Here is a 24,528-nt window from a genome sequence, read left to right as displayed (position 1 = left end):
ATGCAATGGTTCCAACATGATGGTTCCATCATGATGTAATGGTTCCAACATGATGCAATGGTTCCATCATGATGTGATGGTTCCAACATGATGCGACGGTTCCAACATGATGCAATGGTTCCAACATGATGGTTCCAACATGATGCAATGGTTCCAACATGATGCGATGGTTCCAACATGATGGTTCCAACATGATGTAATGGTTCCAACATGATGCGATGATTCCAACATGATGTAATGGTTCCAACATGATGGTTCCAACATGATGTAATGGTTCCAACATGATGCGACGGTTCCAACATGATGCAATGGTTCCAACATGATGGTTCCATCATGATGTAATGGTTCCAACATGATGCAATGGTTCCATCATGATGTGATGGTTCCAACATGATGTAATGGTTCCAACATGATGTAATGGTTCCAACATGATGCAATGGTTCCAACATGATGCAATGGTTCCAACATGATGCGATGATTCCAACATGATGTAATGGTTCCAACATGATGCGATGGTTCCAACATGATGCGATGGTTCCAACATGATGCAATTGTTCCAACATGATGGTTCCAACATGATGCGATGGTTCCAACATGATGCAATGGTTCCAACATGATGCGATGGTTCCAACATGATGCAATGGTTCCAACATGATGCAATGGTTCCAACATGATGTAATGGTTCCAACATGATGGTTCCAACATGATGCGATGGTTCCAACATGATGCGATGGTTCCAACATGATGCAATGGTTCCAACATGATGCGATGGTTCCAACATGATGCAATGGTTCCAACATGATGTAATGGTTCCAACATGATGCGATGGTTCCAACATGATGGTTCCAACATGATGTAATGGTTCCAACATGATGGTTCCAACATGATGCGATGGTTCCAACATGATGGTTCCATCATGATGCGATGGTTCCAACATGATGCAATGGTTCCAACATGATGCGATGGTTCCAACATGATGTAATGGTTCCAACATGATGCAATGGTTCCATCATGATGCGATGGTTCCAACATGATGTAATGGTTCCAACATGATGCAATGGTTCCAACATGATGCGATGGTTCCAACATGATGGTTCCAACATGATGTAATGGTTCCAACATGATGCGATGATTCCAACATGATGTAATGGTTCCAACATGATGGTTCCAACATGATGTAATGGTTCCAACATGATGCGACGGTTCCAACATGATGCAATGGTTCCAACATGATGGTTCCATCATGATGTAATGGTTCCAACATGATGCAATGGTTCCATCATGATGTGATGGTTCCAACATGATGTAATGGTTCCAACATGATGTAATGGTTCCAACATGATGCAATGGTTCCAACATGATGCAATGGTTCCAACATGATGCGATGATTCCAACATGATGTAATGGTTCCAACATGATGCGATGGTTCCAACATGATGGTTCCAACATGATGCGATGGTTCCAACATGATGGTTCCAACATGATGTAATGGTTCCAACATGATGCGATGATTCCAACATGATGTAATGGTTCCAACATGATGCAATGGTTCCAACATGATGGTTCCAACATGATGCGATGGTTCCAACATGATGCAATGGTTCCAACATGATGCGATGGTTCCAACATGATGCGACGGTTCCAACATGATGCAATGGTTCCAACATGATGGTTCCAACATGATGTAATGGTTCCAACATGATGCAATGGTTCCATCATGATGTGATGGTTCCAACATGATGTAATGGTTCCAACATGATGTAATGGTTCCAACATGATGCGATGGTTCCAACATTATGCCATGGTTTCAACATGATGTAATGGTTCCAACATGATGCGATGGTTCCAACATGATGCAATGGTTCCAACATGATGCGATGATTCCAACATGATGTAATGGTTCCAACATGATGCAATGGTTCCAACATGATGGTTCCAACATGATGCGATGGTTCCAACATGATGCAATGGTTCCATCATGATGTGATGGTTCCAACATGATGTAATGGTTCCAACATGATTAGGGGTGTAACGGTACGCTAAAATTGTATTCGGTTCGGTTCACGGTTTTGGAGGGCTCGGTTCGGTTAATTTTCGGTACAAATAAATAAGAACTAACAAAATTTTTCTTTTGAAAAGCTGCCAATACACAATAGAATTCTTGCATAAAATAAATAAAAGTGACCCATTTGGGTGATATTTTAAATAAATTGCACTCTTATAATGAGAGTTACTGTAACTCATGAGAACCATGTGGATTCAACTCAACAAAAAGGCCACAGTGAACGGCTTTTTACTCTCGTCTACTCGCCAAACTACTGTCCTGATACTCTAGACTCACCAGACACAGTAAGAAGAGAGTTTAAATGAGAGTGAGGCCCAGAGTCCGCGCAGAGAAAACATGAGAGCTGCGCCCGGGACACGGGTGACGTGATGCAGCCGCGGAGGAGCCGCGCATGAGGCGAAACACCGGGAGACAGACGGCCGAGCGGGACACGAGCGGAGAAGCACTCGCGCTTTGGATGAGACAGGGGGAAGGCGGTCGGTCTCTCCTGCTCATTCACTTCACCAGACTACTCCGTTTTGGTGTTATATGTGGCGAAGTAGGCGGAGAGTGAGTGCGCGCTGGAAGAGCCTGTCCCCGTAACAACAACGCGTTGATTAATCAGTGAAACAACACTACGTAGTTTGCGTATGGGAAGAACCGGCTCTGAGCGCTGGTATAACTTTTTGGCTGAAGTGCGGACGTGACGGGATATTGTAGCGAGGCTCAAGACTTTTAATCAAATACAACTACAGGCCAGCGCCTGTAGTTTCTCTCGGCTACTCATGCAGCTTCAATGTACGTCACTCAATAGCGTCCGTGCGGAAACTCGCGTAGGAACTTTGTTCCGCGGCACTTAATATGACGCTAATAATAAATTTACATTATTTAATGAAAATAATACACCGAAACGGTACGCAAGTGGACCGAACCGAACAGGCCGAACCGAACGGTTCAATACATCCCTGTGAACCGTTACACCCCTAAACATGATGCGATGGTTCCAACATGATGCAATGGTTCCATCATGATGTGATGGTTCCATCATGATGTAATGGTTCCAACATGATGTAATGGTTCCAACATGATGATTCCAACATGATGCCATGGTTCCAACATGATGCAATGGTTCCATCATGATGTGATGGTTCCAACATGATGTAATGGTTCCAACATGATGTAATGGTTCCAACATGATGCGATGGTTCCAACATGATGCAATGGTTCCAACATGATGGTTCCAACATGATGCGATGGTTCCAACATGATGCGATGGTTCCAACATGATGGTTCCAACATGATGCGATGGTTCCAACATGATGCGATGGTTCCAACATGATGCAATGGTTCCAACATGATGCGATGGTTCCAACATGATGCAATGGTTCCAACATGATGGTTCCAACATGATGCGATGGTTCCAACATGATGCGATGGTTCCAACATGATGCGATGGTTCCAACATGATGCGATGGTTCCAACATGATGGTTCCAACATGATTCGATGGTTCCAACATGATTCGATGGTTCCAACATGATGCAATGGTTCCAACATGATGCAATGGTTCCAACATGATGGTTCCAACATGATGCGATGGTTCCAACATGATGGTTCCAACATGATGCAATGGTTCCAACATGATGCAATGGTTCCAACATGATGCGATGGTTCCAACATGATGCAATGGTTCCAACATGATGGTTCCAACATGCGTGTAGTGGAGGATTCAAGCACGCACCATGTGAACTGCTGAATATTGCCCCATTCACGGTGAAGGGCTTGCCCAACTCCAGTTTGCATTTGCATTAAAGAAATATAATCCTCAATATTGATGAGCTGATTATGGCTCTGAATAGACTTTTACGCTCAAATTCTAACACATTTTCCTTTCATGTTCCATGATTCTGATCTTTAAACACATAAAAAAAAAACACATAAAAAAACACATGCATTCATTCATGATGGATTTTTTATGACCCCCTAAGCAAAATTCAAAATACTTATTATCTAAAATATTATGCTTAGTCGAATATGGATGTTTAATCAGGGTCATGTGAAAGTCAAATGATCAAGAAAAAGTAAATGAGAAGAAAATGCCAACATGGCTGGACATAATGGATTACTCTGGCAATGTCCTAACCAGCTGTCGGTTTTATAAAACACCACATACATTTTATTTTACTCGCATTGACTAGTGTTTACCAAAAAGCTCACAAAGTCTGGAAGCTCAGTTCATGTACATTTTGCATTAGGGTGTGCTCACGTCACATCATGACGTTCTAAAATGTCGGTGTGCAGGTAAGAATTCCATACATGTAACTACGGTAACTGTCAAAATGCAGATTTTGTGTCTTGGTTTTTAGTTTAATATCGTTGCCATTATTAAGGCAAACCACATGAAATAAAAACGGTCACAGTGTTCAGGGTCTCAGCACGCATAAACGAAGGTGCAATTATTTTACCATGACTGTGTCCAAAAGTGGTGACCGTATTAAAACACATTTGCGTGGTGTTGGTCAGATGAAAGGACTTTCAGCCCTGCAAACATGTCAGTGACTAAAGATGCTCCAAACTGGACACAGGATTGTGAGGAGTTCTGGGTGTGAATGTTTTTAAATATTTTATTTTGTGATGCACCTGTGTATGAAAAGCGCTTTCTAAATTAAGTTTAATTGATTGATTGAACAAGTTATCAACATAAACCATTGCAGGATGGGGACCAAAAGTCTTTATGTTTAGCCACAATAGCCAAAGCAGAAACCGGTGATGTCCCGCACCCAGTGAGTTTAGAGTGAGGTCTGAGAAGAAGCTCACAGTAAAGGTGAAAGCTATTTTAAAAAAAAATTCCCCACTAATGAAAACACCAATAAGCAGGGCTTGACGGCAGGTATTTTGTGTTCATTTTGAATTACGATTAAATGAACTTTTCATATTGAATGCCAATGTTATTCACATCAGGCTTTTTATTTCTTTGCATTTTTTAGCATTGTTCCATTTGTAATTTTGTTTATTCAGTCAAATTTGTATTAATCTTTCTTGACAGCCACTTATTCTCAGTTTTTGACCAGCGCTCGTGCACGTTAACACGCCACTCATGCCGAAGCAGTACCCCCGGAGGAAGGATAAACTATCATCAATAATAAAGATTAATAAATGTAAGGGCACGTGTCTTCTGCTGCTGTCCACGGAGAACAGGGCACTACACCATTAATGACGAGCCCTGCAATAAGGAAATCAATAATGGCTGTATCTGTATGTTGTTTTATTGGGCCGTAAGATGCCTGTGTGAGTGAGTGCTTTTGCAGGCTGCACGTACATTTGGCTGTGACCTTGTATCCTCCCAGTTCATCCGGATTCCCCTCCACGGCATCGAACCCTGCGGAGACCAGCACCAGGTCTGGACTGAACTCATGAGCGATCGGCATCACCACAGTTCTGAAAAACAAACATGCACAACATACACTCTCAATCTGCCTGAAAGACTGAAAGAACGAATCATCCAAACCAGTATCCAATCTGATGAGTGTTTAAGTCTTCTCAGCACACTGCCAGGAGGATGGCCCCAAACAACACGACTGAAGTAAATCAGCTGTTTCAGTCGTGTGTTTGTATTTGTCATGAATAAACAACCTAAATATAAACGGTTACGGTGACAAGATGCTAACCTGGCTAACACCATGCTGCTGTGTGCGCTCGAATCATTTCGAACTGCACATCAGCCTGGGGACCATGGCCGAAATTTCGCGTGGATTTGGGAACCAATCACAGAACGAGGAGGGACGGCAAAATGTTTATTTACGGATCAAAAAAAAAAAAGCTTATTTACGGATCAAACATGACAGCAGCAGACGCAACGCTATTTTTCGACCGAGCTTTAGGCCGTCTTCTAAATAGTTTAGCTCGAAAGTTTACAGCGGGTACGTCATAAGTCATCGGATACGATGATACGATTGGCGGTGGCTACGTGCAGACGCATGATAGACATTCGTAGCGCCCCGTAAACCACACCTCTCCTACGAGAAAATGAATTGGTGGTCCCCAGACTAAATATCACTTGTGATTTTAGTCTGGTGTTAGCCAGGCTAACAAGATGCTAACGTTAGCTGCTCACCTTTAGCTTGAGCTGTTAAATGACCGACAGCTTCTTCTCGAATAATCCAAGCCATTCACGTAAAATCCATGTGAAGTAAAGCGTATCTGACTCGTATTAATCCATAAATATTCCGCTGTCTCATGAGTTTGGTTGGTCTTTGTCACAGAAATACTTTATTCCCGGAGTTTAGCGAACTTTTAGCAGATGTAGTCACTCAATATGCCGGCGCTTCGGACACCGGGCTCTGACCAACTGGAGAGGGTTTTTTTTTCTTCCTTTTTTTGTGATGATAGTTTTAATTTTAATGACAAATAAAACACCTTTAAAAGTGCCAAAACAGTCGCTCTGTTTCATAAAATAAACGTTTGTAACAATAAATACATTCAGATAAAAAAAAAAAAAAGTAGTGGAGAAAGTAGTGGCTTGTGTCCGAATCGCCAACAGAATCAGTGACTATATAGTGACTATATAGTGCGGGCCTATGTAGTGAATGAGGGGTTAGGGACTAGTGTGGACATTCAGATACAGCCTTTATCTTTTCAAAATTGCTTCTTTTAAAAGACATTTGAAATAAAAATGCAATAGCTCTACATTGACTTGTCAACTACATGGTCGAATAAAACGTTATCACGATATTTCTCTTTTATATTGTGGTATAATTTTCAGGCCATAGAGAATGGTTAGTGCTAGATCGTCTGCTCCGGAGGGACAGTTTGCTGTGAAAACGTGAGATATCATGACACAAATTAAGGTTAGGGCCAGGGAAATGGTTAACCTCTTCACTCCCGCCTGAACCGAGAGGATCTTTTTCCTCACGTCATCAGATTTTTTTCCAACATTTTTTTGTGGGGTGTTCAACTCATTTTTGTAACATTTTTGTCATTTTTTGTCACATTTTTGTCATTTTTTCGGCCATTTTTTTCGTCCATTTTTAATCAATTTTTTGTCACATTTTTGTCACTTTTTTGTAATTTTTTTGTCATTTTTTCTCACATTTTTGTCACATTTTGTCACATTTTTGTCATTTTTTCGTCAATTTTTCGTCAATTTTTCGTCAATTTTTTGTCACATTTTTGACATTTTTTTGTAATTTTTTTATCAATTTTTTGTAATTTTTGTCACATTTTTGTCATTTTTTCGTCAATTTTTAATCAATTTTTAATCATTTTTTTGTCACATTTTTTACATTTTTTTGTACATTTTTTATAATTTTTTTGTAAATTTTTTATAATTTTTTTGTAATTTTTTTGTCACATTTTTGTCATTTTTTCGTCATTCATGTGTCAATTTCTTGTGATATTTTTGCCACTTTTTCAGAAATTTTTCGTCACTTTTTTGTCAATGTTTTCTCACTTTTTTTGTCACATTTCCATCATTGTTTTCGTCTCAGTTTTGTTGCCATTTTCACAGCTTTTTCCAAAACTCCAAACTGGAGAAAATGTGCTCGTTCAGGTGGGAGTTAAGGGGTTAGTTAACCTTAAGGATTAGGGTTAGGATTAGGATTATTTGTATTTTTAGACAAACCAACTCATAGATCTATACAAACTCACAGCAGACCGTCCCTCCGGAGCATACGATCTAGCACTAACAATAGAGAATCTACGATGAGGAAAGAACAGTCTTGAACTCCTGATCATATTTTCTCCAGCTTCATGAACAGTGTTTAATTTCATCCATCCTTTGGTAATTATTGAAGTGGAATTGCAGGTGTTCATAATTTGAGAGACTCTTGGGAGGAAATATTCTTTGATCAGGTTCATAGACAGTTAAATATATCTGATTTGTCTAAAAATAAAAGGGCAAACCTCCATGAATGAAGGACGGCCTGTTTGAAAACGATCGTAGAGTATTATATTATCAGCAGCTGTGGGAGCGCAGAGCCAAAGACGTATCAGAGCCTTTGACCCGTCGCTAGCATAAATCAAACTGTATTATTGTTTGTAGCTGTTAGCCTCAATACTTCACTACGGCTCGATGTGAAAGAATAAATTAGAAAACAATTGGCCCAAGTTGATTAAAACCATGACAGGCTTTGGATTTTGATCCGGCTGAAATGTGCCGCCAAGATGTTGGGATCGACAGCATCCGTCCGTGCGATTCAAGATCAAGCATGTGTTTTATTTTGGGGGGGGGGGGGGGGGGGGGAAGCAAGGGAAATGATAGAATGATCATAATGTTGCCGCCTTGACCTTTACTACTATATTTTCTTTTTTATTTCTGTGTACTCCTACGCAGCAGTTAAGCAGTTATAAGATGCTAATGCTGCTAACATCAACCAAAACTGTGCTCAGAGGCCACTTTTAGACGCTAATTCTAATCTAAAGTAAAATCTTAAACGTTTCTGTACATTCAGGAATGATTTTGGGCTTTGACCTCACCTAAATGTGGTCGAAGGGTTGACAACAGCTGAAAACATCTGGATTGCTCAGAATTTGCGATGCTTGACGGCTAAATGCTAGCAGCTAAGATAAGATAAGATAAGATGATACTTTATTGATCTCACAGATGGAGAAATTGCATTCGATGAGGGTTAGGGTTAGCTAGCTTAGTTAGCTACACGAAAAACACACTGAGCAGGCGAACAAACGCTGAAAAGCTGCCTGCGTTATCAAACTTTTTTTTTTACTTTATTGTGTAAATTATTTCCTGCCGCACTATAAGCATATGTAGCAAATAAAGTCAAGTCAAAATCAAGTCCTTATGAATGTTAGGACCCATTGAAAAATTGAGCAGCAGAAGTGAAAACGTGTCGACCGATGCTAGCCGCCAGCATGTAGCATGCAGCTAGCATTAGCACCATAGATACCGACGGCATCTCGTCATAGAAGGGGGCGTGGCCTCGCCGAGGGGGAAAATAGAATCTTTTGGGAAACACAATTTTTCACTCTTTTTAGCCATTTTCCGGTGGAATATCAACTTATTCCTCACATACAAATAAAGTCAAGTGTAAATCGGGCCCATATGGATATTTTCTCACAGCAGATTGTTCAGTAGAAGTGAAAAAACAGCAGTTGTAGCTAGCACTAGCTAACCGTTAGCACTAGCCCGATGCTAACATGTAGCATCAAGTTAGCATTCTCTGTTATTTATGTATTTATGGCCTGTTGAACCACTTTGCTCCTCTCTATGTCTTTGTATCTTTATTTAGTAGAAAACTATATTCATAATTCAGCATTTGCTAAAGTAGTTTTTGAACAATTAGAGAAAGTTTAGATTTTTTTCAAAATTGTTTTCCCCCTTAACTGTTTTTAAAAATGACCATATATGGGCGATTCCAGAGATGCCGTCTGTATCTATGGTAAACAATCGTTCAGCTGAACCACTTTGCTCCATTAAATGTCTCTGTTTCTTAATTTTGTATTATTTATTATTAATAATATTATTCCTTTATCCAATAATTGTGGGGGAAAGTGGTCTTCCCCTTCCTCCCCGTCTGTTCTCCTCTCACAGCAGCTTTGAATGTGGCTGTTTGCGGGCGCTCCCAAAGATCTATATCTATAATCACACTGTCCAGGCGAATAAAATAATCATTATTCAGTCTGACGTTTTCACAGCTTAAATGACTTGTGTTTCCCTCACCGTCAGTAGAACCGACTTCACAAATGGCACACAACAATTCATATACAACAGCACTCCCAGATCCAAGTTCAGACCTCCGAGGACACGGAATATTACTAGCCTTGTCACTATCAAGTTTCAAAAACACGATTTTGGATCCACACAATAAGCTATTCTATTGCTCCACTGAACCACATTTCCACCACATAGACACTACAACTTGCTTTTTCAAAGTCTGTTATGCTTTTGCTCACACTCTGGTGCCCCCTACTCGAACTAAAGTTGCATTGACTGAAGTGTTCGACGTTGTTTTTAACAATTGTTGTTGAATAATTTGATGGGGTTAGTAATGTATGCTTTCTTCAGGTTTCCCCCCAGTGATAACGATAACATCAACAAAATAAATCCGTCTTTATCCGTTGATGTCAGTCGTGTCCCATTAACTATAAGGCATTTTTGTAATTTTGGTAAACAAATTTGAAGTGCATAGATACAGACGGCATCTCCGGTATCGCCCATATATGGTCATGTTTGAAACAGTTAAGGGGGAAGACAATTTTGAAAAAATCTAAACTTTCTCTAATTATTCAAAAACTACTTTAACAAACGCTGAATTATGAATATAGTTTCTACTAAATAAAGATACAAAGACATGGGGAGGAGCAAAGTGGTTCAACAGCCCATAAATACATAAAAAAAACGGAGAATGCTAACATGATGCTACATGTTAGCATCGGGCTAATGCTAACGTTAGCTAGCGCTAGTTACAACTGCCGTTTTTTCACTTCTACTGAACAATCTGCTGTGAGCAAATATCCACATGGACCCGAATTACACTTGACTTTATTTGTATGTGATAAATAAGTTGATATTCCACCAGAAAATGGCTAAAAAGAGTGAAAAAGTGTGTTTCCCAAAAGATTCTATTTTCCCTCTTGGCGAGGCCACGCCCCCTCTATGACGAGATGCCGTCTGTATCTATAATGACACACTGAACTAAAACATAGTGAACACAATTATACTTCAGATTTTGCAAAAACCTTTAGCCAAATTTAGATAGTTAGACATTTTTTTGTGATGTTTATTGTCTCACTTCCTTATTGGATAGTGACAGGAAGTGACATACATAGAGGTAAACATTTCTAAACTGTTGCTGTGCCAACCGTGTTATCTCAATGACAAATGAGTGAGTCAGAATTCTTTGGAACTTTCTCTCTATCTTTGTCATTAGCTTAAAGGGGCTTTATGCAAATTCACCATTTTATACTCACTACTGCCACCTCAGGTCATACGTGTATCAAGCTCGTGCATGTAACACCTTTTTGAGTGACAGTGCAGGATTTTAGAGGCAGTTGTGGTGAACAGGTCTGAGCTCATTCTACACATTAGGACATTATTGGAACATGTAGGGGGAGGAAAATACATAATTTTAACATTTTTAAACTCCGTAAAGTCCCTTTAAAGGTGCACTATGCAACTTTTTATGTAAAAAGAAAAAAAAAAGAACTTGATATGAATACATATTTGACCTTTCAGTGACCCAGCAGATGCTTGGATGGTTAGCATAATGCCTTTACTCACCAACCCGATGGCTTTATTGGTTTTTCACTGCTGATTGACCCGTATCCGTGGTTACATATTCATTCTATTCTATTTCCATTCCATTCTAACCTACCTGAAAACCTTAAAAAAAGAAAAAGAATTGATCCTGAGACGTCATAGCGAAGGCCAAGCTAACCACTGGAACATCAAATACGCACTAATATGAACCTTTTTCCCCCCCTAAAAGGCTGTATAGTGCACCTTTAAAATTTCACATATATTTTTTTCTTCATTAAATCGCTGCTTCACTGAAATAAAACTAGAATTATTACTTACAATAGAATCTAACTAAATCATACGTGCTCAGAAAAGGATTCAAACCCGTCATATGCACTAAATAATAAAACAGCATTTCACATCTTTGCCAGTCATCTAAAGGGAGAACAGCGGAATTGACATCTCTACTTGTATGTTTTCTCTATCCACCTGCAGTGGTAAGGAATGTGCAGGCTTCTTTTCTCCTCGTCAGCTTCAGGAAAAACAAAACAAAATGTCCACCTTTCAGAAACGTCATTCTCTCATTCACAAATTTACTAACCAAACATGTCCGACGCGCACGCCACGGCATGTTCTTTTGTGCTCCACGTGGCTCTCCCGAAGTCAAAAGAAAGAAAGAAAGAAAGAAAAAAAAAAAAGCAGGGGGTGCATTTTTTGGGGGGAAGGGGGGGGGGGGGGTAGAATCTAAAAGCTGCGTAATTAAACAGAATGGGTCCCAGATGGCGGTGTCAGTGACGTGAGAAGAGCGACGAGCGCGTAACAAGATCCAGACGCTCGGCAAACGCTTTGAACTCCAGCCGCAGGAAGAAGAAGGAGGAAAAAAAAAAAAAAGCCGAAATCTCAGGCCCCTGCGCTGGAGACCCGGGTCCGAGATGTGCAACGCCGACGCCGCATCGGCAACAGCGGTTCAAGACGGAACGCGGCGGGCGATTAGGACCGCGCTTTGTCATGAATGTGTTGACTGCACGCCATTAAACACGCTGTAAAACACTGGTCAATACTTCATTCATTTATAAAGGGTTTTACTAACCATTGTGAATCATTCGTAAACACCTGTAGTTGCCATGGCAGCACGAGCGCACCATCCCTGTGTGTGGGCGTGCGTGTGAATGTTTTTTGTTGTTGTGACAGATACAGACGGCATCTCGTCATAGAAGGGGGCGTGGCTTCGCCGAGGGGGAAAATAGACTCTTTAGAGAAACACAATTTTTCACTCCATTAAAGGAATAGGCGCCACCTGGAACCGCCACCTTAACGTGGTGGAGGAGGTTTGAGCACCCGAATGATCCTGGGGGCTCTGTTGTCGGGGGCTTCGTGCCCCTGGTATAGGGTCTCCCAGGGCAAACAGGTCCTATAGGTGACGGGTCAGACAAAGAGTGGTTCAGAAGCTCCTTATGAGAGACCAACAGGTCCGGTTAATCGTGAGGCCGTCCTTCTGTGGACCCACCACCTGCAGGAGGAGCCATAAGGGGCTGGTGCAATGTGATTTGGGCTCCAACAGCGGCCCCCACTACCCGGGAACGGAAAAGTGGAAGAAAATGGATGGATGGATGAATAAAGGAACAGGCCACCGTTTTTACATACTGAGATATGTTCTTACCTTAGCTTTGACGAGTTCTTTAGGACCTGTCTGATCTTCACCCGTGCCTTCAGTCACGTAAACACAGCGCAGACGGCGTTAGCATTTAGCCTCTCCCTCTCTCCTCTATAGCTCCAAAACAGGTCAAGATAGAAGCTACCAAGCTCTTCCACGTTTTCCCTATTTAAATATGGTTACGTGAAGTGTTCCACTACAAAGTATAATTACACAAAATTAAACAATCTGGATTTTCTAAGCGGATAAAAGGGGGGACTATATTGTAAGGCGTAATAATACCAGGAGTAATTTGGCATCCGCACAGTAAAGTGAAGATTACTGCGCGGATTTCGAACTACTCCTGGTATTATTACTATCTTGACCTGTTTTGGAGCTATAGAGGAGAGAGGGAGAGGCTAAATGCTAACGCCGTCTGCACTGTGTTTACGTGACTGAAGGCACGGGTGAAGATCAGACAGGTCCTAAAGAACTCGTCTAAGCTCAGGTAAGAACATATCTCAGTATGTAAAAACGGTGGCCTGTTCCTTTAAATGTTAAACCTTATCAGTTAAGTGCCTGATCTTAAACATTATCTTTAATATGTTAATGATAGAGAAACGTCCTTTTCTGTGATTTCTATGGACCCGAGTTAGCTAAACTACATTTCTGAACAAGTGCCTGATCATGCGGTTTAGCCCAGGTTAACCCACATGATCCACCCATATTAAGCTGGACGAGGCTCTGCTCTGTGGACTGTGCTGCTGTGTTGCTTTAGGACCAACAACAATCTGGACAGGGCCCGTTCGACCGACTTTCCTGCTGCAGGGTGGACAGGTTTATTTCAGGGGGAGATGACGCACCATCTCACAGCCTCTTTAGTCCTGCCTCAGGAAGAAGACTGCGGAGTCTCCATCGGTGACAGGTCCAACCGACTGAAGTACGGTTTCATGCACCAGGCTGTCAGGAAGCTGAACTCTTACAGCAAAAAGGTCCCAAGTTCAACTCCCACCTGGACGGGGCCTTTCTATTTGAATTCCGCCTCCTGCAGATGCCCACTGTCGTGTCCTTGGGCAGGACACTTCAGCCGCCTTGCCTCCCGTGTCTGCGTACACTGGTGCATGAATGAGAGAGTGGGTGGGTGAGTGGTTCCCTGTTGTAAAGCGCTTTGAGTGCCTAGAGTAAGTGGAAAAGCGCTATAGAAGTTGAGACCATTTACCATTTCACCAACATGTACACTAGGTTCCCCTATGGGCCTGGCTTTCCCTGGAAATAAGATTCCTCATTTCAGTGGGGCTTTCCTGGTTAAACAAATGAACAAAAATAAATAAATGCTAATGTGTTATCCTGCTGGCATGCATTACACTGCATTGTGAAGCGCAAAAAAAAGTGTTTCTTTATTTTTCCTGAAAGGTACTCCCTGAGAAAGTTGAACTACGGCCACTTTCTTTCATTTTCAAGAGATATTTGAAAACATCTGCCTCATTTCTCTCCAAACACACACAACTCTTGTCTCCGACCATCCACTAAATCACGTCGGAGTCAACAACAAAACTGGCACTCCCATTTCATACTTCTTACTTCATCTTTCACAAGCCAAGACTCAAGAAACATTCAGCTCTGAGGCCATTAAAGCTCAGATACTAGCAATGATTCAGCCTCTTAGAAGAGCATTTAACATTTTATTCTCATAGGGGGGTAGTGTATAGTTTTATATAAAGTTATAATTAGCTGCAGTGACAGTATTCTGAGCCCTGGGTCGAGGACTGGCGCTAAGTCTCCGCTCTCTCCAGTGATTATTGCATCATAGTCTTGTGGTTGGGAGCGTCACGGTGGTCTGAGGGCGCTGCAGCTGGGGCGTGTGGGTATGTTGCCAGATAACTTTGTCACGTTAACATTTCTGGCCACAGCCTCAACATTTCAGATCTAATTTTATAGTCCCCAAAACTGTGACAATGTCCAAGCGAAAAGAGAGCATGCCCGGGACTTCTGACCAATGTACCTCCATATAGCCGCTAGTCTCCCGTTAGAAATCAATGCACTTTAGACACGATAAAACAACTTTAGAGCCTGGAGCCTAATTTTGGGGAATTTTCTACAGCTAGATATTGCTCCTGTGATAACGCTGGGTTAGCGACAATTAAAGGGACCAGGCTGGTTTTAGAAATCTCGTACTGAGGGCCGGACTGTTGCGCGGCTATGACCGAACTACAGAAGATCCCGCCCTTATGCCCTTTTTAGGAACACGCTTCTTCAGAACTGGGGAGGAGGAGTCGCTAAATCCGCCATAATTTCCCCATCGAACGTGGTCATTGTGGCAAACGGGGAGGAGTGTTTTTTACAGACTATACTTCTGACTTTTGTGTTGTGCATCTGATCATATGAAGGTTCTCGACTGTCGACTGTCTTTTCTAAGGCTGATGTCGACGCCGATTTTTGAGGATTTTGATTGGCCGATGCGTATATGCACCTCCGATACCAATTCACAGGGAGTTTGTTTGAAAGACAAAAATCAGCAGATTCCAAAACCATAGTTCTCTTTCTCTTAAGGTTCCAAAATGATAAGCATAAGTCTGCAACACAAAGTACAGGATCCAATCATCCGAGGTGAACGACTTTCAGATTTTCCCCACGATTGTCTCGATCACGTTCCGTTCAGGAGACATCGGCCTTTTATATTGTAAAATGATATCGTTCGACCTCTACCATTCACATGAGCAGTGTTCCCCATAGGACCACTGTGACCCGAGTGTCCATTTTTGCTGATGGGAATGAGACCAAAGGTAAACTAAGACTGGTAAATGAGACTAACAGTATAGATACAGACGGCATCTCGTCATAGAAGGGGGAGTGGCTTCACCAAGGGGGAAAATAGAATCTTTAGAGAAACACAATTTTTCACTCTTTTTAACCATTTTCTGGTTGAATATGAACTTATTTATGACATATAAATAAAGTCAAGTGTAAATCGGGCCCATATGGATATTTTTCTCACAGCAGATTGTTTAGTAGAAGTGAAAAAACGGCAGTTGTAGCTAGCGCTAGCTAACCGTTAGCATTAGCCCGTTGCTAACATGTAGCATCATGTTAGCATTCTCCGTTATGTATGTATTTATAGGCTGTTGAACCACTTTGCTCCTCCCCATGTCTTTGTATCTTTATTTAGTATAAAACTATATTCATAATTCAACGTTTGTTAAAGTAGTTTTTGAATAATTAGAGAAAGTTTACATTTTTCTCCAAATTGTTTTCCCCCTTAACTGTTTTCAAACATGACCATATATGGGCGATTCCAGAGATGCCGTCTGTATCTACATGGTCATGTTTGAAAACAGTTAAGGGGAAAAACAATTTGGAGAAAAATGTAAACTTTCTCTAATTATTCAAAAACTACTTTAACAAACGTTGAATTATGAATATAGTTTCTACTGAATAAAGAAACAAAGACATGGGGAGGAGCAAAGTGGTTCAACAGCCCATAAATACATCAATAACAGAGAATGCTAACATGATGCTACATGTTAGCATCGGGCTAATGCTAACGGTTAGTTAGCGCTAGCTACAACTGCCGTTTTTTCACTTCTACTGAACAATCTGCTGTGAGAAAATATCCATATGGGCCCGATTTACACTTGACTTTATTTGTATGTGATAAATAAGTTTATTTTCCACCAGAAAATGGCTAAAAAGAGTGAAAAATTGATTTCCCCAAATGATTCTATTTTCCCCCTTGGCGAGGCCACGCCCCCTTCTATGACGAGATGCCGTCTGTATCTATCTATGAACAAAAAAATCCCCAGAAGAAAAACATCTGAATTTACAGTTACAGTTTGAAAAGAGCCTCAGTAAGTAATCAGTCAGTTCCCTGTTTTGTTCATGAAGCTCCATGAAGCAGGACAATGGGATTAAATGTGTTTGCATGTCTCCCGATGTGTCTGCTTAGATTCCCTTTCACTACAAACATGCGCAATATTCCAGGATGAATGATGTGTGAGTGAATGAATGGAAAAGGTCTGAGGGTCCTTTGGTGGGTGAAGCTCTTTGTGGCCATGTCTGTGAAAGGCAAACAAATAAATCCTTCCTTCCAAAATCAAAATGAATGTCAACATGAGCACTGCATGACACCTGTACCACAAAGCACGGAGCCAGTAGGTTTGTGTGAAGAGAGGATGTGAACTCATAATATTCCTGATGTTTCTCGTCTCTTTTGTTATAATGAGCCCAGCATTTGAGCAGCTCATCTGGAGACTTAGATGTGGAGGAAACAGGAGGCCTCGAGGAAGAGCAGAGAAACGCAGTGGACGCAGTGAAAGAGCAACGAGTGAAACCCCGTGCAGTTTCCAGAGTGCGCACGAAGCCCAGGCCGGCGCTGGGTAATTAGCCGGAGTAAACAGAGGACTTGGCATTTCCGACGTAGCATTAGCGGCGCGAGCGTGTGTCATGAGGCCCACCCACCGAGGCCCACCGCATCATGGGGAAAGTCTAATCCGCCTGAGCGAGAGAGAGAGAGAGGGAACCGGGATCCTGACTGGGAGAGACCGGAGGATTAGCCTATTGTGCATGTTTTTATTGGGGAAGCATCAATGCCCGGAGTAGGGTGTTTCTTTCTTTTTCTTTCTTCTGAAGCATAGGATCGGGGTGATTTCTTCGAATTCCAGATGGCCGTGATTGACAAGCGTATTCACCAATCAGAGAAAAGCTGGATATGACACAGGCGGCGCATTGTAAACAAGGAAGTCAATAGTTTTACAATGGCATCGGCCTGAGGAGAGAAATGTGGACAATCTATGTTGTGTTTGCCATTAGCAACTCGGTGCAGATTTTAAACAGAGAATTCAACACGAATGCGCAATGGCTTTTTCAGAAGTGCTAATTTTGTCGACTAAAATATTCTCACATAATTTTTGTCAAAGTTATGTTTTTGCCGACTAAATTGAGACTAAAACTGAATTAAAGCAGTACTAAGTAACTTGTTTACCTTAATAAATCCCTTCCGTAGTCCCTTTGTGGGTGTTACAGTGTATTAATTGGTTGATTGGGGGGTCTTTTATCTCCCCCTGGTGTCTCTGGCCAGAAAACCACAATAGCAACCAATACACACTAATAGAATCACAAAGAAGAAGCTAACAGGCTAATGGGCAAAGCTAACTGTGGGCTAGCGCCCCTTTAAACAGTATTTACAACCAAGTTTGAGTGAAAAAAAATGTTTCCATTGTGTCATTGAATGTACAATATCCCTCTCTCCCTTTGTCTTCTCTGTCAGCGTAGTATTTATTCTCACGGACAACTAATGAGTAAAAAAATCGCAACTTGCTACGACACCTGCAGTTGCGCTTATGGCCTCTAGGGGCATGAGTTACTTAGTACTTGTGGAGGATAACATTAAACTGCTATTAATCATACTGGGTCAGGCTGTACAGTCGTACTATCTCTGTCATAGCCTTGACTGTGGTGCTCAGACTCTCAGCCACTGAATGTTTGCTTGCATATCAGTATGACGCACTGAGAGGGGATTTATCCCTTTTCTGTGGAAGCATAGACTTGAATGGTAGGACTAGCGCAATATCTCGAGTTCATGTCTCAGGGTCACGTACCGATGGTAAAAAAAAACGTCTCCTGTATAAGACATCCAGACTGCTGCCTATTCTCTCGAATACCATTGTTATTTCTCTAACAGTACTTTAAAAGATGTTTATGAGATTAAAACTCCGACTAAAAGGAAAAGATTAGACTAAAATCATAAAAACTCCCAATGTCATTTAAACTCACTGGGTCTGGGCCTTTGTCTATGTGGAGAACAAACATTGAGCAGACAACTTACGATTATAACACCTGTTACAAAAGCAAAGTTCACTAAATTAATTGTAGATTTATTCCATCCATCCATCCATCCATCCATCCATCTATCCATCCATCCATCCATCCATCATTTTCTTCCACTTTTCCGTTGCTGGGTCGTGGGGGCAGCTGTTGGAGTTGCCCAAATCACATTGCACCAGCCCCTTATGGCTCCTCCTGCAGGTGGTGGTTCCACAGAAGAACGGCCTCACAATTATAACCGGGCCTGTTGGTCTCTCATGAGGATCTTCTGAACCGCTCTCTGTCTGAACCCTCACCTAGGACCTGTTTGCCCTAGGAGACCCTACCAGGGGCACGAAGCCCCCGACAACAGAGCTCCCAGGATCATTCAGGTGCTCTAACCCCTCCACCACGTTAAGGTGGCGGCTCCAGGAGGTAAATCTTATCTTATTGAACTCAATTTACACGCAATGTAGTCAACTAATACAAGACTAAAACTAAAAATGACCATTGTTTTTCAGTCAGTGCAACTTTGGACAAAATAACTTTGGATAGATTGGAAACAAGGATAAAATCCTTTTAGAGAAGATGAAGCAGGTACATTCTTGTAAGGAACGTGCTCTGTGATTGGATTGATATAAAACTGTTGTGATTGGCTGTTAGCAAAGTTCCAGACTGTCCTCATTTGTGGAAACGAGCCGTAGATAAAGCAGGAGTGAACTGTACCTGAAGGCAGCGAGGTATTCTGCGTCTCCCATGGGCGGGTCCAGTCCTCCGGTCCATGCCACGTTTACATTAAAGCCCTCTCCCGCTCCTGCCCCCACCTGGAACCAAAACAACATGTTAGAGCTCTGGACTGTTGGCTACTTTAGTTCCTACAGGTCACAGGGCTAGGTCCGCAATGCGCTTTTCTTTACAGCACAAGGATACCATTTGACGTTGAACAGCCTTTCGTACAAGTTCAAATTGAATCAGATAAATGTCTTCAGGTATTAGCGACCTATGTGTTAAGACTGGATGAATGTAATATTATATAACCTCTGATGCCAACTCAAGTCATCCGTTCCTAAAGGTCAGCACACACTACACGACTTTTCTAGTCGTAAACGATTTTATATAGAATGGGGGGTCCACACTACACGACTGATTCAGTGCGATTTTCGAACGTCTGGGGGTTCACACTTAACGACTGAGAATCGTAAGAGCGAACACACTACATGATTCTGACAAACAGCACGTCTGTCGTCTCTACAGCTTCCAAAACTGACCCCAAATCCGCAAAGACAGCCCTGTGTTTGTGAGCGCGGGATAACTGGGTACCGATTGGTCAACGGTGTCAACAATGTCACAACACCGCAGCGCTAGCTTACTGCTACTACGAAGCTTCAACTTGGCTACAGTTCTGTCAAATGGAGATAAAAGTTGGCGACAGGAAGAAGCGGGACGTATTTCAGTGGATTTAATAAGAAAAGGAGACGGGCGTCAACCTCAGGATGGAGGAGACCGCGAAGGAGACGGAGGAGAAAGCGGAGAGGCTAGCTGCGGTTAGCGGCGAGGTGAAGCTAAACAGTTCGTCTCCACAGTAAGAGCCGCTAAACTCTGTTCGTGGTTGAAATGTTGCTGGAAAAGGTGGTTGTCGTGAACTTTTGGTGATATAAAGTTGTGCTGTTTCGTGTGTGGGGCTGTGGCCATGAAATTAGTTGTTTGTGCCGCTGGTTTAACAGAGAAAGGAAAAAAGGCAGTGTTTTTCTGTCTTTATATCACTCTGTCATTCAAATTTGTGTCGGTAAAATCACCCACGTTTCTCCTGTACTTCCAAAATCGGGCTTAAAAATCAAACATGCTTGATTTCCTACGACTGGAGTCTAGTCATGTCTTTCTACCGCCCAAACTACACGATTTGAACTTCAGTCCAGTCGTGACCCCCCCACACTACACGACCCGACTCTGTGTGACCGCCTTCGACTCGATTAGACTCGGCACGACTGAGAATTAGAGCGAAATCGGGCATAAAAGTCGTGTAGTGTGTGCTGACCTTAAGGCTGACAATTATCCAGGTGAGCTAAACCAGCAGTACGCAACCAGCAGAGGATGAAAACACCCTGTGATGCCGAAGAAGAAAAGAAGGCCATGTTTTGAGACGGATTCCCCCACAGCATAACTCTTGCGATAAAAAATCAACTCCTCTCGCATTCTAACGGCCCGTTTTCCCTGACGACACATTGAGCAAGAGCGCCGTAATTGATTTGTGTCTAACTTTAGTGTTTGGAGCCCCTCCTTTCACAAACAACAGGAGGCTCTGATTAGGAGTTAATGAGGTAAAGATGACATTAGTGCTACTCTCTCTCTCTCTCCCTGACTGCGAGGTGAACTGTCTAACGCTCTATAAATCACAATGAAGCAAATCACAAACACGTCCGTCACCTCCAGCTCCGTGTCAGCCTTGCGGTTCTCTACTGGAGGTCGGCGGCTTGAACGTGGGACAGGGGGGAGTGGATGTTGCACAGTCCTCGTCGTCGTGGAGAGACGAGGACGAATGGCCCACTGAGCTCTCCCAAGCGTTCTGTTCCTAAACATTCAGTTGGCCTCGGTGTGTCGGGACATTCTCTTCGTCCAGTTCTTTACAATGAAATCACCAAATCATCCATACAAAATGATTTCAATTGATTTCTTTTCCCCGGGCGACTGATCTCCCGGAAGACCTACAGAATATGCTGTGTTCCTTTTCTAGAATGTGATGATGTCACAATCACAGATGGAAGGGACCAATAGATACAGACGGCATCTCTGGAATCGCCCATATATGGTCATTTTTGAAAACAGTTAAGGGGGAAAACAATTTTGATAAAATGTAAATTTTCTCTAATTATTCAAAAACTACTTTAACAAACGCTAAATTATGAACATAGTTTCTACTAAATAATGATACAAAGACATGGGGAGGAGCAAAGTGGTTCAACAGCCCATAAATACATGAATAACGGAGAATGCTAACTTGATGCTACATGCTAGTATCGGGCTAATGCTAACGGTTAGCTAGCGCTAGCTACAACTGCCGTTTTTTCACTTCTACTGAACAATCTGTTGCGACAAAATATCCATATGGGCCCGATTTACACTTGACTTTATTTACATTTACGAGATGCCGTAGTCATAGAAGGGGGCGTGGCTTCGCCGAGGGGGAAAATAGAATCTCTTGGGAAGCACAATTTGTGTGTATATCGGGCCCATATGGATATTTTCTCACAGCAGATTGTTCAGTAGAAGTGAAAAAACAGCAGTTGTAGCTAGTGCTAGCAAACCGTTAGCGTTAGCCTGATGCTAACATGCAGCATCATGTTAGCATTCTCCTTTTTTTAAATGTATTTATGGGCTGTTGAACCACTTTGCTCCTCCCCATGTCTTTGAATCATTATTTAGTAGAAAACTATATTCATAATTCAGCGTTTGTTACAGTAGTTTTTAATTGATTAGACTTAACTGTTTTCAGACATGACCATATATGGGTGATTCCAGAGATGCCGTCTGTATCTATACAACTCTACATATGCACATATATGGTAGTGAAACTGTTTTTGAAAGAAATCCCCATTGAGAAAATTGACAAATGTTGAAATTGATCATTATTTGGAAGTGATTGGATTCTCAAACCTACAATATCATTGAAATGTAATGAAAGCCCTTTCTACAGACCAGCATCACACAAATGTTTTTTAATATGGTCACTACTTTTGGATATCTGTATGAGAAATAACAGGACATTAGTTCCATTTCTTATCGGCCCTAGAATGTTGTGATGTCGTGCAAACGCAATCTATAACATCCAAACTGAAACTGCCAATATACAGGTCAACAGGTTTGAAAGAGTGGACCAAACCTTTCAATCTGAATCAGTGTATTCACAGTGACATTAAAAAGACATTCTTTTCAAAACGGTGTAAATTTAAATCTCCTATGTTGTGTGACTGGCAAAAAAATTAAAATGAAGCATTTTGAAATGTGGACAGAATTTCAAATTTCGTTTTCAAAAAAGTAAGTTCCCACGCCAGGTTCCATGGAGACACAGGGGCGTTTCAGAGCCATTATATGAACTAGATTATTGCAAAACCCACTTCAGGGAGCAAATTTTCATTCATTTTTCCCATAAACCTTTCAGAGAAAAACTCACACTAAGAGTTTTTAAAGAATGTTGGAGGATAACCAGGAATGCCAGGCCTTCTTGTCGAATTGGCCCAAGACACAGTACTTTTCAGTGCAAGTTTAATCATTCCACATGATCAGAACCTTTAGTGTGAGACAGAGCTGGCATTAAGATTCTAAGTCTAAAGAATGGGGTGGTTGCACCGTTCAAACCTCTGTGGTCCACGATGAAAAAATCAGTCCAGTGGTCTTGAATTTTTATTCACAAAACGGCGCGAACCACCTGGACGACTGAGAATTTACACCGTTTTAAGGGGCGAAACGGCAGGTGAAAACATTGACTTTCACCCAGTGGTCAAGGTTGATATTTTTAGCTAATTTTCCCTTCTTTTCCCTTCCTCACATCTTAGTTTTTAATGTCAGTAATTAAAGTCACCTTTTACGATGCTTATTTGATGACGTTTAGTAGCTCGTCATGAGCCGGAGATTTCCCGGAAATAGTATTGACATATTTGCTGACATATTTGTAAGTCTTTCATGTGCATATGTCACAAAACTCTAGGGCTCAGTTGAACAAAATGGGGTTCTCTTTACACACTTGCCACAATGATGTTTGTGAAGAAAACATTTCAAACAAACACCATGAGATTTTGTGTTTCTGTTAAAGGGGTCGATCTCTGGAATGACTGCACAGACGATCTCAAAGTATGTCCCTCTCTCTTCCACCTGAAGAGAATGTATAAAAGTATTATACTTGAAAAATACCTTAATTCTGTTTACTAGTTTGTTTAACCTCTTACCCCCCGCCTTAACCGAGCACATTTTCTCCAGTTGGCTTTACCCAAACCTAAAATTCTGACTGGAGAGCAACAGTGTAACGCCTCATTTGAAAGCTATTAAACTGATCGGAACTTCTTTGCCACGTTTTTCTCACATTTTTGAAGCGTTTTTGTTGTTATTTTATATCAGTCTGTATCACCTATTTGTCACTTCTTTGTTGTGTTTTTGAAGCATTTTTGTTGCTTTGTCATCGCTTTTTTTTCCATCGCTTTTTTGTCATGTTTGCTACTTTTTTGACGCATTTTTGTTGCTTTTTTCCGGCACATTTTGTGTCACTTTTATGCCACTTTTTTGTCATGTTTTTGTCCGTTATTGTTGCTTTTTCATTGCATTTTGTCATGTTTCACCGATTTTGCATAATACCTCCCCCTTTAACTGAACTGAACTAAAAAACCTCCACTTTAGTAGCTCCTACAGACTGCAAAGTTTCCAGTCTTGGCCTTAACGATATTTTTAAGGTTGTCTAATTTCTGCCTGATTTATTGAACTTTGAATCCAAAAAAACTAGGAGAAATTTGAATTTTTACAGATCTTTTCACTTAGTAGCTTATTAGCCCTATTCAACTTGTCAAATGTTGGTATTGCCTTGCATTGAGATTAAAGGAATAGGCCACCGTTTTTACATACTGAGATATATCTTGACCTGTTTTGGAGCTATAGAGGAGAGGGGGAGAGGCTAAATGCTAACGCCGTCTGCGCTGTGTTTACGTGACTGAAGGCACGGGTGAAGATCAGACAGGTCCTAAAGAACTCGTCAAAGCTAAGGTAAGAACATATCCCAGTATGTAAAAACGGTGGCCTATTCCTTTAAGCGTGACATGGTTAGTGACATGATTAGACTCTGTAGTGCACACTCTTGATATTAGAATATCTCCATTAGG

At 41.6% G+C, this 24,528-nt stretch overlaps 1 protein-coding gene across 1 annotated transcript in view; it reads right to left on the bottom strand.

The window, feature by feature from the left end:
• Positions 1 to 24,528, bottom strand: part of LOC306982446 (histone deacetylase 7-like) — a gene marked incomplete at its 3' end in the record, with an annotated part of 99,229 nt that overhangs the window by 4,810 nt on the left and 69,891 nt on the right. The window contains exons 20-21 of the mRNA XM_079582382.1: positions 19,394 to 19,491; positions 5,362 to 5,480 (exon numbers count right to left, since the gene is read on the bottom strand). Of these exons, the coding sequence (XP_079438508.1) occupies positions 5,362 to 5,480; positions 19,394 to 19,491 (217 nt within the window). The remainder of the gene's footprint in view (positions 1 to 5,361; positions 5,481 to 19,393; positions 19,492 to 24,528) is intronic.

Source organism: Gobius niger (genome assembly GCF_951799975.1).
Source record: "Gobius niger genome assembly, chromosome: 24".
NCBI lineage: Eukaryota > Metazoa > Chordata > Actinopteri > Gobiiformes > Gobiidae > Gobius > Gobius niger.
The sequence above is the reverse complement of the archived record's forward strand: the minus strand, read 5'-3'. Positions and strand labels throughout refer to the sequence as shown.